This window comes from Bison bison, unplaced genomic scaffold (assembly GCF_000754665.1).
Source record: "Bison bison bison isolate TAMUID 2011002044 unplaced genomic scaffold, Bison_UMD1.0 scf7180017864281, whole genome shotgun sequence".
In the NCBI taxonomy this organism is placed as follows: domain Eukaryota; kingdom Metazoa; phylum Chordata; class Mammalia; order Artiodactyla; family Bovidae; genus Bison; species Bison bison.
In genome coordinates, this window is record NW_011494853.1 from 383,996 (window position 1) to 398,782 (window position 14,787).

Consider the following 14,787-nt stretch of genomic DNA (forward strand, 5'->3'; position numbering starts at 1 on the left):
ATTGCTGTAAGAATAGACTGTAACTGAAGAAAGGTGGTGGCAGGAAGGCCAGTTGAGCGGCTGAATATAATTTTTCAGGATGCTTAGATCTGGAGGTGGTGACAAGTGGTCAGGGTCTGGATTTATTCTGAAAGGAGAGTTAACAGGATTCGGGCACAAGATTTAAAAGAAAGAGAGCAACCAAGAAGATGGCCAGGATGGCTCTGAGTGCCACTGAGACAAAGAGGTAAGAGGACCGGATTATACGTTGGGAGAGACAACAGGTGCTCGGTTTTAGCCATGTTTGAAATGCCCAGACATCCAGAGGGAGATGCTGAGGTGGAAGATGGGCATACTTGCCTCGAGTTCAAGGGAGAGTTCCAGGCTAGAACTACAGACTGGGGCAGGGGGAGGATTATTAACATGTAGATGATTTTTTAAAGCCTTGAAGCAGAAAGAGAGCAAGAACCCTGGCCACTTGGCTCACTATTGCAACACCGGCACCTGGCAGCTTCTGTCACCTAGTGGGTATTGAATGTCTACTGAATGAACAGATAGAATGCATATGAACGCAGGAGGGAGAAGTAAAAATATTAGACCAGCTTGTATGAAGGAGGGAACTTAAAGCATCTTATTTGAAAAGCCCAACCTGTTTTCTAAGTTCAGTGCAGTCACTTAGAGGCTGATTCTGTGTGATGAAATAAATCTTTTTGTTGTTTGAGATGCTGCTGCTTCTGACTTCAAATTAATATATGGCTTCTGTGGAAAAGATGAGCGTATGCAAAAATTATCCTTTACGCGAGGCTCTTGGGTGCCGCTGCCCCCGCCGCCCCGCCGCTCCCGCGCAAGCCGAGAGGTGCAGAGAACCTAGTGTGCTACCGAGGTCTTACTCCTCTAGCGGGGAGACGTGACTTTTATCTCAGATGATTCTTGGGAGGAACCGTTAAGAGAGAGAAAGCTGTTACTAAAGAACTTGCAGGATTTACATGCATGGCTGTTTTCCTTTGGTTATCCTTCAACTCAGTGCTGCCCACTGTAAGCCACATACGTAATTTAAATTTTTCGCATAGGCACACAAAAAATACATTTGTCCTCTAAAGATGTACAAGTTGAGAGTTGCATATTTATTTGGGGCAAGATGAGGTGCCCAGGAGGCGGCAGCTCAGCTGAGCTGCTACTGCTGCTGCTGCTAAGTCGCTTCAGTCGTGTCCGACTCTGCGACCCCATAGAGGGCAGCCCACCAGGCTCCCCGGTCCCTGGGATTCTCCAGGCAAGAACACAGGAGTGGGTTGCCATTGCCTTCTCCCCGATAGCTGAAGGACTGCTCCAAAGAGGTAGTGGGGGAAGGTCAATATATAAGATAAAAAAAAAAAAAAAATTATCCTTTGGTGTAATCATCTAGTCTTTTAGCAATTCTTGTAAAGCAATCAAAGGAAAAAAAAAAATTCAGTGGTTTGGGAGGCAAAAACCTCTGTCCTAAGTCCTGAGTGTACTTGGCCAGCAACCAAGCAGGAACAGTTAGTGTCGGTCTTCATTGAGACTCAGAGCTATTGTGTAATTAAATGAGAAATAGATGCTTTTGGCTAATCGAACACACGATGCTTTTAAGTTTATTGTTATTATTATGTTTTAAAAATTAAAGATACCATTTTAAGGAGTTTCCTGGCAATCCAGTGGTTAGGACTTGGTGCTTTCACTGCTATGGCCTCGATTCAATCCCTGGTCAGAAAACTAAGATTCCCACAAGCCTTGAGGCACAGCCAAGAAATAAATAAATGAATAAAGGTATCTTTTTTTTTTTACCAGGATTACAGTATACAAACTGTCTACTCCTCCTGTCTCCTGATCTTTACTACCTGTGGAGGGTAGACTGCATTTTTAAAGAAGCAGAACTAAAGGAACCTATACATTAGGCAGAGTGGCCCGCAGTCATTTTCTCTCTGTGATTTTTTGCCTATGAAAACCCCACCCACCTCCAGTGGACCCAAACAGGAGGAAGCCTGCTGGGGTATGGGGTACCTGTTGGTGGTGATGCTGCTGGGGGGAGGAGCCTAAAGGGCTGAGTTCAAATTTGAATGTGTGAGACCGGTGCCTTGTCAGCCAGTGCAGCAGAAGTGCTGGAGGCAAGCTTTTCTTCCTAAGATCTTCAGGGAGCCAAGAAAGACAAACTGGATTCCACCATGGACAGGTAAAGCAGTCTGCTTGTGGGTAGTTGCTCTGGCTTTCCTCTCAGAGCAAATCTGAGTAATAAGATGTGCAAACTTTCCCTTTCTCCCCTAACACTGACTCACAGGATCTGCCTGGTCAAGATGCACAGTTATTTTTCTGGATCTGTCTCATCTTCTGTTCAGATCTTACATGCTTTCCGCCCAATTATCTCTCTCTTTTTTTCTTTCCATACTCGAAAGTACTTTTATGCACCATGCATTGACTGGTCCTTGCAGTTAGGATAGTTTATGGTAGTAATATTAATCAGGCAAAGAGACTCAAATCATGAAAAGGTCATGGCAATACTGTACTAAAAACAGTAGTGGTAATGGTAATAATTCTGTAAACATTCAACTGTAGAACCTCTTGAAGAAAAACTTGACTATGGAGACTTTATTGAATAATTACATAGTCAAGAAATTATTTTCTAAATGCCAATATTCAAAAGTATTTGCTTGAAGGTCAGTCACTATGTCTGTGACAAGGAGATGAATTCAACTGAAAAAACTTCCTTAATATTATAGGCCAAAGAGGCAGTTAATGGCATTTTTACTCTTTACCTAGTCTTTCCATTTCTTCAGACATGACTTAACTTACTTCTTTAATGCATACTCTAAAATTTTGATGATGTCTTCACATGAAGTTTATGACAATTGTTATTACCATAGAACTTAATCTATTTCTACTGCAAATGTATGCAAATTTACACCTAATCCATATACTTCAATCTCAATGTAGAATCTTAATGGTGGATTAAATGTCCTTCAGAAACCTGAGGGCAAAATATCACACGTCAGCTCAGTTTACAGTGAAAACTAATCTGTGGTATGAGAGGAAAAAGGCTCAATGGAGATACTTGTAAATAATGAAATGCAAAGCAACAGTAAAATCAGAGTTGAAATTCAGAGAGAGTCAAAGAAGGAGAGAGGATGAAATTCAACAGGAGAAAAAGGGAAATACTGTGATTTTCATTAAGGAAAATACTATCTGCAGAGCACAGTACTGATGGCACGCAGCAGGAAAGGATGACTCGGTCACGATTACTTTTAACCCATCTGTCTCTGGTTTGCATTGCTGGGGATGCAGCCAGCGTTCCGCTTCAGGGCACACAGCTGTCTGGCACAGCTGTCAACCTGTGGGCCTTACAGACAGTCTCTACTGAGTCCTCTGCATCCTTAAGAGACACCAAAGAAGACTTCCCTGGTGTGTCAGTGGCTAAGACACCACACTCCCAATGCAGGGGGCCTGTGCTCAGTCCCTGGTGGGGGAACTAGATCCCACAAATAAGACCAGGTGCAGCCAAATAAATAAATATTTCTTAAAAGAGAGAGAGAGAAACCAGAGAATAGGGTGCTGGAACTAGGCCCCCAGCTATAATTAAAGATATTTAACAAGGTCACAGGCATGCAATTCAATTCACTGTGACTGGTAACTTCTGATGGAAATTGTATTTTCATGTGGGGGTAGAAGGCCATTTGAATTCCTTAATCTGTGTCCTATCCTTCCTTATACTCCCAGGACACTTTTTCCTCCTACGGGAACCCCCTGCCAATACCACCTGCAATGCATGATATTGTACCCCTCCCCCACTTCTCATCCACACAGCCCAGGAGGACAGGTTAAATGCAAAAGGAATTTATTGGTAAGAGATGATGCCTAATCTATTTAAAACTGGGCCCAAAGGACAGAATTTTTTTTTCTTTCTCTCCAGTACTTATTATGCATCTACTATGTATTCGGTTTATGTAGTATGCTGAGGGTGGTTATGTTAATTAATTAACAATAGTAATAGTAACAGAGGTAGTGCTGTGGTGGTTTTACCATAGTAAATTATTATCACTTTAGAATAAAGCCAGTGATTATTAGATCTTTGTTAACATTCATTTTGGATTCCTGTTAAATGTGAATTTTTAATTATAAAAATTTGATTGACTAATTTGTATATTGTTTTGTATATGTAATGTATACACTGGTGATACATCTAATTCTCTGCCTCAGGATTTAAAGTGGATTCCAGGGACTTCCCTGGTAATCCAGTGGTTAAGACACCACGCTTCCATTGTAGGAGGCATGGGTTTGATCCCTGGTTGGGGAATTAAGATCTCACATGTCATGTGGCACAGCACCCCACCTCCCCACACTCCCCCCCCCAAAAAGATTTCCAATAAGCTTCATGTGTGTGAGAAAAACATTCAAATTACAACACCTTTAAAAATCTCTGGTCCTTGCTTACTGATTTACTAAGGGTGATACTTGGGAAGTTGACTTCTGGGTCTATCTCATGTATTTCACTATCAAAGTATCAATAACCAACATGTCCATACAAAAGTGGGTGTAGAAGCTTTATTCACAACCCTCAAATGGAAACAATCCAAATGTCCATCAACAGGTGAGTGAATATACGAAATGTGCAGTATGGAAGCAATGGAATATTGCTTTGCAGGACAAAAGAACAAACTCTACTGATACATGCAACACCATGGATGAATGTCAAAGTCATAACATACTTAATAAAAGTCAGACACAAATGAGGTGATAATGTATACTTAAAATAAAATTCTAGAAAATAAACCATAATTATAGTTACAGATTAGTGGTTGCCTGGGAGGGAGAAAAAGAACCTACTGAAGAGATGGATGAGAAAACTTGGGGGGAGGGGTACCCTAAAAATGTTCTGTACACTGATAGTTGCAGCAGTTTTAGGTGTTTACATCTGACAATATTCACAGAATTGTGAATTTTAAATGGGTGAAGTATGTAAATTATGTGTGTGTGTGCTCAGTCGCTCAGTCATGCCTGACTCTTTGCAATGCTATGGAGCCCATCAGGCTCCTTTGTCCATGGGATTTCCCAGGCAAGAATACTGGAGTGGGTTGCCATTTCCTTCTCCAGGGGATCTTCCCAACCCAGGGATCAAACCCGATCCTCCTGCATTGGCAGGGAGATTCTATACGGTACCACCTGGAAACCTCAATGTAAAAAAAAAAAAAAATTGAAATAAGTTTCAATTCTCTTGCAAGCAAACCGTATTCAAATTACTGCCTAGATCATGACTTTGACAAGTTGTCTGCACTTCTGCTCAATGCCACTAGGTGGCAGCGTTATCTCTACTGGTAGATAAATTTGCTGAAAAACACAAAAGGACAAAAACCAGGGACACTCACTACTGATGCTTTGGTTATCAACCACATTGGGCTACAGTTCATGGGGTCACAAAGTGTCGGACACAGCTAAGGGACTAACACACACACACACACTGTATAGCTTGTGCTATGTTCACACTACAAAGGAACTTGTGTTGGCAGAGAGTTATTTCTACAAATTCAACTCTAAAATTTAGTGCTTATAACATGCAAGACACTGTGCCGAAAAACAAAAAGCAATCTGTCCCTGACCCCCATCCCCGGTGTGGGAAGAACATGGCAAAATATTTAGATTATATTGTGAATTTATACATGAGATCAGCCTAACTCAAATCTTGTAAATACATATGCATAAAAAGACTAGAAGGAAAAACATAAGTATATTAAGCTGGTCATGTGACCAGCTCTTTGTGATCCTATGGACTGTAGCCCACCAGGCTCCTCTGTCCATGGGATTTTCCAGGCAAGAATACTGGAGGGGGTTGCCATTTCCTTCTCCAGAGGATCTTCCCAACCCAAGGATCGAACCAGGGTGTCCCACGGTGCAGGCAGGTTCTTTACCGTCTGAGCCACCAGAGAAGCCCCATGTCTAATTATCACTAGATAATTGGTATTTTAAACTTTAATTCTTTAACATTAAAAAATTTTTCACTTTCGACTTTTTTGTAATATTCAAGTTGAGAATGGTCAAATACCTTTCACACTTTTAACATATGACTCAAAAAGTGTCACTTCCTGACTCAAAGCACAGAAATTCTAATCCACATTCTACATCTGAGGGGGACAGATGTAGCAATCAATTGATAACAAAAGTTGAATTCTTTGATAGGGATGAGTGGAGAACAGCAGGAAACTTCAGGAGGGTTTTTTTTGTTGCTGTTAATGTTCAATTTTGCCTAGAAAGAGGGGATAGTGGCAGTTGAGAGAGGTCTTCCTAGAAGAGCTGAAATTGATGTTAGGCTTTGAAGGGGGGGTAGGTTTTTGCACAGTGGGGGTAGTAAGGATTCAGTCAGGAGATGTATTCCAGCAAGACGGCTGGAAAGAAAACTAAAGACTAGTGCCAGGGGGCCTGCTACAGGGGTAAGGAAGGCGGTGAAATGATGGGAGAAAAAAGAAATACTAGGAAACAAGGCTAGAAATGTAGATGTGTCCAATTGTAAAAGCTTTACCACAATTAACGAGTTTGGAGTTTATTCTAGATTTTCTGAGATCTCTAGGGCACCTCATGGAAACTTATTTTGAAGGGACTACAGGCAGAGAGATCAGTTAAGAGATCAGGACAATGTGATAAAAAGAAAGATTAGGGATTGGATTGAAGCACAGAACCGAGAGAACAGAGCAGGGACACTCCCAGAAATATTGGAAAGTTTGACTCAATAAATTTAGATGATTAATTAATTAAATATGAGTGAAGGAGAATCAAAAATGATTCCAAGCTTCTAGACTGCATACTTGGGATGGCAAGTTGGTAGGATAGGAGAGGGAGGTCAGGACAGGGCAATTTGGGAATATTGTTTTGACCACTTAGACTCTGAGATCTATGTTGGACATTTAGGTAGAGGTTGGGGCCTCCCTGGTGGCTCAGTGGTGAAGAATCCACCTGCCAATGCAGGAGATAACAGAAGTTCGATCCCTGGGTCAGGAAGATTCCATGGAGAAGGGAATGGCAATCCACTCCAGTATTCTTGACATAGACAGAGAAGCCTGGCGGGCTATAGTCCGTGGGGTAGCAAAGAGTCAGACATGACTAATAATGGAGTGAAAACCTGAAAAGATGAAACTGGGAAAGACGTCTGTAATTCCAAGTTATCAACATCTAGAAGGCAGCCATGGGAGGAGCCTGTCCTGTGAGCGTGGATCGCTTTGGGGTTCTTGCTGTCTCAACTGGTCTTAAGTACAAGCATGAAAAGGGGTTTGTAGTGGATCTGAAGTGCACTAAGTCTTAGGCATCCAGCATAAGGAAGCAAGAGCGTCTCCTCTGGTTTGGCCCAAGTATTACAGATTTTTCTTTAAAAGCTGATGGAAAGCCAAGAAGGCTGCATCTCCTCCCTCCTCTCTCACCCACAGCCTCTTGATGAAGCAGAGACAGTTTCTTTACCAGTTCAAAAACGTGCGCTGGGCTAAGGGCCGCCATGAGACCTACTTGTGCTACGTGGTGAAGCGGCGGGACAGTCCCACCTCCTTCTCACTGGACTTCGGGCACCTTCGAAACAAGGTATCAATTAATATCTTGCTATTAATTAATTAATGCCTGCTTCCCAAGCAGCTACACTGAGGGCACTTTTATAGCCACCTGCTGATGATGCTACTCAGCCTGGTTCATTTGTCTCCATTAGATTTCTGAGATATCTTTTCTCTTTTATATGTCTCTGCACCCACAATAGACAGGTTCCAAAGGCGGTCATTTAACATCCTCCCGAATCCTGCTGGGCACATCAAGGCCACACTTTGTTTCAGTGCTAAGAATCACTGCCCCAAACCTTCCTCTCCTTTCCCCAGCATCCAAATTGCTTTTCAGATTAAGGAAGAAACCAAAAGAAAAGAGATTTTTTATTTGGGGGAATCTTATCAGCTCATTTAAGCTGAACTGTAAACGTGGAAAAACAAATTGTGGCTTTGGAATTTTAAATAATGAAGGAAGAAGAATTAGGAAAAATTAATGACTCAGTTCTATCTTTCAAATGATTTCTATTCCTTCCTGCTCACCTAGATCATAAGCCAGTAAGTACATTCATCATAGTGACCCTCAGAAAATTCAGGGAAGCCATGAATTAAAACTAGAAGATCAGGATTTCCCTGGGGCACAGTGGAGAAGAATCTGCCTGCCAGTGCAGGGGACACAGGTTCGATCCCTGGTGCAGGAAGATTTCACATGCCCTGGAGCAGCTAAGCCCACGTGCCACAACTACTGAGCTTTCATGCTGCAACTACTGAACCCTCGCACCCAAGAGCTCATGTTCTGCAACGAGAGGCCATGAATAGATAAATAATAAAAACTGCTTCTCAATAATATGGCAGCAGTGGTGGTTTAGTCGCTCAGTTGTCTCCAACTCTTGGGACCCCATGGACTGTAGCCTGCCAGGCTCCTCTGTCCATAGGATTCTCCAGGCAAGAATACTGGAGTGGGCAAGAATACTTGCCATTTCCTTTTCCAGGGAATCTTCCCAACCCAGGGATTGAACTCAGGTCTCCTACATTCCAGGCAGATTCTTCACCAACTGAGCAATAACACATCTAGCATTAAAAAAAAAAAAAACCTAGAAGATGAGAGAATTACATTTTCAAGAGACTTCATCACCAAAATCCAGAAGAGTTTACATAACATGCAGTTGACATGTGGTCTTGGTGGAAACGTAGGGAAGAATCCCTGGGCAGAATGACACTGACATATCTCACTTTTCTTGGCCTCTATTTGTGTTGTGTTCATTGTCCCACTGCAATTGTTTTAGCTTCTAATCTTTTCCCTATTTGGTGATAAGACACATTCTAAACATAGAAAGCTTTTGTGTTCCTTTCCTTCTCTCTCTCTGAGTCTTCACAACAAAACTCCATTTAACTTATGAGGAATCAGAAGATCTAAGAGTTGGGTGACTTATGGAACTTAGGTCTTCAGATTCTGGGAGCAATGACTTCTCTGCACTATGAAGTGGACTTGCTATATCTCACTGTGGTGATTACTATTACAATCATGGGGGTCATACAAAGAGCAAACTCATTACAGGCACACCTCGGAGATTTTGTAAATTTGATTCCAGAACATGGCAATAAAGCATATTGCAATAGAGAATATTGCAATAAAGTGAGTCAAATTTGGGGGTTTCCTGAAAGTGCTAGTTTTTCAATCCTGTCTGACCCTTTGTGACCCCATGGACTATAGCCTGCCAGGCTCCTCTAGTCCATAGAATTCTCCAGGCAAGAATACTGGAGTGGGTTACCATGCCTTCTCCAGGGGATCTTCCCGATCAGGGATCAAACCTGGATCTCCCCCATTGCAGGCAGATTCTTTACCATGTGAGCCACCAAGGAAGCCCTAGTACATACAAAAGTTATATGTTTACACTATACTACAGTTCTTTTAAGTATGCAATACAATTATATCTAAAACAAAAAGTGTATATCTTAATTTTAAAGCTTAATGCTAAAAATTGCTATCATCTAAGCCTTCAATGAGTCATACTAGTAACAAAGATCACTGACCACAGATAACCATAATAATGAAAAGTTTGAAATTTGCAAGAATCACGAACTGCGACACAGAGACACAAAGTGAGTGGATGCTGCTGGAAAAAATGACACCAGGGTTGCCACAAACCTTCAGAACACAAAGTATCTGCAAAGTCCAATATAGCCAAGCACAATAAAACAAGGGACCCCTGTATTTAATTGTTCTTAAACCACAACCAGTGCCTACTACCTCTTTTACAACACCCACTTGTCAGTCTCAGACTCTCCTGACCCTAACTTTTTATTCTCCACTTGGTGTAGTGGAGTCCAGTGTATTTTCACAACGGTTACATCAACAGCACTTCCAAGCCGTTTCTTCCTCTCCAAGGAAGGAAAAGCAACTTCACAAACAAAATTAAATCTGAGATGGTGTGATGCTACTTGACCCACTCAACTCATTCCATCCTCCCACTGTTCCACAGAAAATCTGCACCCTTTTCCCTTCCCAAAGCCAAAAGTGCAAAGAGTTTAGGATCACCACTCATCATTATGTCCTTTCGGGCAGCTGCTTAGCCTTTCTGTAACCTAGGACAAAACCAAAGACAGACACGCCAAAAAGGCTGACCGCTGGGAGGGACACAAATTAATGACGATGAAGCTACCAGCAGGACAGTCAAGGTCGGTCACCATCCCGAGTCTCTGCTCTCTCCCCAGGCCGGATGCCACGTGGAGTTGCTCTTCCTCCGCTACATCTCTGACTGGGATCTGGACCCTGGGCGGTGCTACCGCGTCACCTGGTTCACGTCTTGGAGCCCCTGCTACGACTGTGCGCGGCACGTGGCCGACTTCTTGCGGGGGTACCCCAACCTGAGCCTGCGGATCTTCACGGCGCGCCTCTACTTCTGCGACAAGGAGCGCAAGGCCGAGCCAGAGGGGCTGCGGCGGCTGCACCGCGCTGGAGTCCAGATCGCCATCATGACGTTCAAAGGTGCGCGGGGAACTTTCGGCCCGGCTCTCCAGAGCAGGACTGGCCATTCAGATTGGGAAAAGCCAGGGTGAGAGGAGAGAGCGGGCAGAATTCTAACTCGCCCCCAAAGTCCTAACTCGCCTTTGGGGCTGAAAGCTGTCAAGGAGAATTGGAGGAAAAGAATCGGTGGACCCAAGACTTTGGGGGAGGGGGTGGCAGGGTTTTCTTTCTTTCCTCATGATTTGAGCTCTGACCCATCCCCTCCCCTCTCCTTTTTAAATTTTCAAATAGATTATTTTTATTGCTGGAATACTTTTGTGGAAAATCATGAAAGAACTTTCAAAGCCTGGGAGGGACTGCATGAAAATTCGGTTCGTCTGTCTAGACAGCTTCGACGCATCCTTTTGGTAAGTGAGGGGGCTTTCTTTGCTTCTTATTTTCTTTCTCTCTCCAAAGTTATCTATCCCTGGCACTACTTATATTTCCTACATTTCCGCGTGTGTGTTTGTGTGTGTTTATCATTCTCCCCTTATTTTTCCTGATGAAAACTTTCTCTTCTCTGTTTTTGTTGTCATTTCTCCTACAACTGAGTTTGCTCTAATGTTGTTTCACAATTCAAAGCCCTCTACTAGCCCTCTGGGGTTTCCCAGGTGGCGCTAGTGGTAAAGAACATGCCAGCCAATCCAGAAGACAAAAAAGATTCAGGTTCGTTCCCTGGGTTGGGAAGATCCCCTGGAGGAGGGCATGGTAACCCACTCCAGTATTCTTGCTGGGAAATCCCACGGACAGAGGAGCCTGGTGGGCTACAGTCCATAGGGTCGCAAAGAGTCAGACACGACTTAGCCCAAGCACCAGCCTTCCAGTAAGATTCCTTTCCCTTCCCCTCTTCCCCACCCTAATCCCCTCCCCTCTCTTTTCCTCACTCACATCTTTAACTTAGACTCTCCTCAGAATCCATTTTACTCCTAGGAAAATTTCTTCCTCTCTTTCTCTTTCCTCTCCCTCTCCCCTTCTTTTCTTAAATATTAATGGGAACGTCCCTGGTGGTCCAGTGGTTAAGACTCTGAGCTTCTGGGGCAGGGGACATGGGTTCGACCCCTGGTCGGGGAGCTAAGATCCCAGATGTGGTGCAACCAAAAGATATAAATTTTAAAAAGAAAAAATTAACACAAAAATTACAAAGTCACCCACTGTCTTTCTCCACAGCCACTCTACGAGGTTGATGACTTGAGGGATGCATTTCGTACTTTGGGACTTTGATACCAACCTTCAAGAATGTCACATATAAAGAAGTATCTGTGAAGATAGTGGGGTAAAAGAACTATCTTTGAAGAATTCTGCTGTTCTTCAACTCTCACTTTGAGTTTAGAAAAAAAGTATTCATAGAGGACTTTTTTAAAAAAACTGTCTTGAAAAGAGAAGGAACACAGACCCACCAGGGTTAATGCCAAAACACTGGTTCAGTTTTTCAATGTAACGTCGCCCCCTACTGGGAAATGGCAGAACTGCAGGGCCTGGGAACCCCTATGTCAGTACTCTTGACTTTTAAGCAGAGAAAGCAAGAGGTTAATGCTGAGGAGCATGGTGAGAGGATCAGAGGTTTTATGACCAGTATTTTTAATTATTTGATTCTTGTTCTGCGTTTTCTAACGGTATTAACGATAGATTTTTCTACTCTTTTCCTTTGGGGTTCACTTTCAAGTGAACAAACTTGCCACCCTGTGATCCACAGAACCTAATGAGAGAACCTGGGTGACTGCAACCCCAAGCTGTCTATTCAAAGCATTAATATCCAAGCATGTGTTCTGTGTTTAATTGTCTGAAGCCTGATTTTAATGTTTGTAAATACTAATTTTTTCTTGGCACGGAATATGCATGATCACCGTTAGGATGCTGTATAATAAAGGAGCTTAAAATGAATTTGAGGGCTGTGGAAAAGACATGCTACAAGTGAATTGATACCTCAGGTAACAAATCTGCAAAAAGATCCTTTTAGAATCTTAATTGTGCAAACACACATTTCCCACGTAACTAGTGAACACTTGGAAGGGAGTTGCTTGAATGTTGAGAAAAGAAAAAAGTCCATTCTCTCTGAACCTCAGCAAAGTCAACCAGGTCAAGATTTTTTCCCTTTTTTTTGCATGTATGGGTCCCTTCTCTCAAAGATGTGACAATATAAGAGACTGTGACAGAAGACAGTATTTGAGAGAGAAGGACGACAGAGCATTGCAAGGAAATAGTGTTTTATCCATTAAAATGGAATGATCCACCACAGCACAAACTGGTTATTTGTTCCTAATAACTATCATGGACTGTCAGAAAAATATTCAGAATAACCATAACACAACTATTACCTAGCAACCCTTGCAATGCAGATAAACAGATCTACAGGAAAAGTTGAAAGCAAAAAAAGAAAAAAACTTGAATGCATAATTGTACTGTTTTACTCTTATTGTACATAATTTGTGAAAGAATTAAATATTAAAAATCCTTATTCATGTATTCATATTATATGTTTATGGTATGCAGTGTCTCATTTTTATCATAATTTTCCTTTTTGTTTTGTTAAAATGGATTTGTAATGTCTCATACATTTATACCTTTGGAAATGCTAATAGTAAACCATATAATTGTAACATAGTCTAACATTGTATTAACATTGCTATGAAATCCATTTTCTTGATTTTTTTAGTAAATTTTTCCCACAGCAAATTTGATTCTGGCTCAATCAGCTGAATAAATGATAATTTTGGAGCTTTGGAGATAAAAGGTCAAACCAAAGTAATTCCAAAGGTGATTTTTAAAAAGTTAAACTACAGAAAAGTCCGTATGATGGAATAGACTTCGGAGTCCAAGAACAAGTGCACACATCTATGTTCAACTGAGTTCTGACAAGGGTGCCGGGACCATTCAGTAGAGAAAGAACAGTATTCTCAGCAAATGATGCTGGAACAAGTGGATATCCATCGACAAAAGACTGAATATGGATCACACACACACACAAATTAATTCAAAGTTTATCAAATACCTAAGTCTGAGAAAGTTCCTAATTCATGCCTGCATAAGTCTGCTCTTCAGAACTCAGGGAAAGCCTAAGATACTAAAGATTTTTTCTACAAGTAAGAAACAGGGAACACAGCGGGGCCTTTCCTGGGCATGTCCTTTTCAGTCTTCCTTTTGATAGGACTCAATCCTGAGGGGAACGGGAGTGGGACAAGAGGGGAACAAAATTTTAGCTAGAGATGTTAATCATAAATTTAGCAGAAGAACTCTGTTTTATGAGGATTCGGTTTCAAACTCAGACTGAGGAAAAAATTTACAGATATTATCTGATTAGAGTCTAGTATCCAGAATATACACAACCTAATTTAGGGACTTCTGGGCAGTCCAGTGGTTAAGACTCAGCGCTCCCAATGCAGGGGGTTCGGGTTCCATCCCTGTTTGGGAACTAAGATCCCACCTGCTGTGTGGCTCCATAAAAAAAAAAAAAAATGCCGATACATTTCTCCAAGGAAGATTAACAGACCTCTAGTAAGCGGATGAAAAGATTCTCAACATCCTTAGTCATGAGGGAAATGCAAATGAAAACCACAATGAGATACCACTTATAGTTACTATGATGGGTGTAAACAAACAAACTAAAAAAATAACCATTGTTGGTGCGAATGTGGAGAAATTAGAACCATATATTGGCTAGAGGAAATGTAAAATTGTGTAACCACTATTAAAAAGTTTGGTAGTTCCTCAAAAGTCAGTATGAAATTACATTAAAAAGTTTGGTGGTTCCTCAAAAGTCAGTACGAAATTACTGTATGACACAGCAATTCCACTCCTTGGCACACACCCAAGAGAACTAACAACAAAGGTTCAAACAAAAACTTGCACATGAATATTCTAGCAGCATTACTGGTAGTAGCCTAAAAGTGGAAGGGCTTCCCTGGTAGCTCAGCTGATAAAGAATCCACCTGCAATGCAGGAAACCCCGGTTTGAGTCCCGGGTCAGAAAGATCCCCTGGAGAACGGATAGGCTACCCACTCCAGTATTCTTGGGCTTCCTTGGTGGCTCAGATGGTAAAGAATACGCCTGCAATGTGGAAGACCTGGGTTTGATCCTTGGGTTGGGAAGATTCCTCTGGAGGAGGGCATGGCAACCCACTCCAGTATTCTTGCCTGGAGAATCTCATGGACAGAGGAGCCTGACCAGCTACAGTTCATGGGACTGAAAAGAGTCAGAATGACAGTGACAGATACACACACACACATATCCTGCAATATATCCTTCAAAACACTATGCTAAGTGAAAGACACCAGATATAAAATACCAAG

General features: G+C 42.1%; 1 protein-coding gene across 1 annotated transcript; it reads left to right on the forward strand.

Moving 5' to 3' along the window:
• Positions 1-2,064: 2,064 nt before the first annotated feature.
• AICDA (activation-induced cytidine deaminase) lies at positions 2,065-13,163 on the forward strand. The gene is made up of 5 exons (XM_010849351.1): positions 2,065-2,167; positions 7,398-7,545; positions 10,209-10,482; positions 10,753-10,868; positions 11,668-13,163. Exons 1-5 carry the CDS (start codon positions 2,160-2,162, stop codon positions 11,719-11,721), a joined length of 600 nt encoding a protein of 199 aa, XP_010847653.1. The 5' UTR covers positions 2,065-2,159; the 3' UTR covers positions 11,722-13,163.
• The last annotated feature ends 1,624 nt before the right edge of the window (positions 13,164-14,787 follow it).

Coding starts and splice junctions, on each gene's coding strand:
- AICDA (XM_010849351.1), top strand. Junction 7,546..10,208: donor TCGGGCACCTTCGAAACAAG/GTATCAATTAAT, acceptor CTCTCTCCCCAG/GCCGGATGCCACGTGGAGTT. Junction 10,869..11,667: donor AGCTTCGACGCATCCTTTTG/GTAAGTGAGGGG, acceptor CTTTCTCCACAG/CCACTCTACGAGGTTGATGA.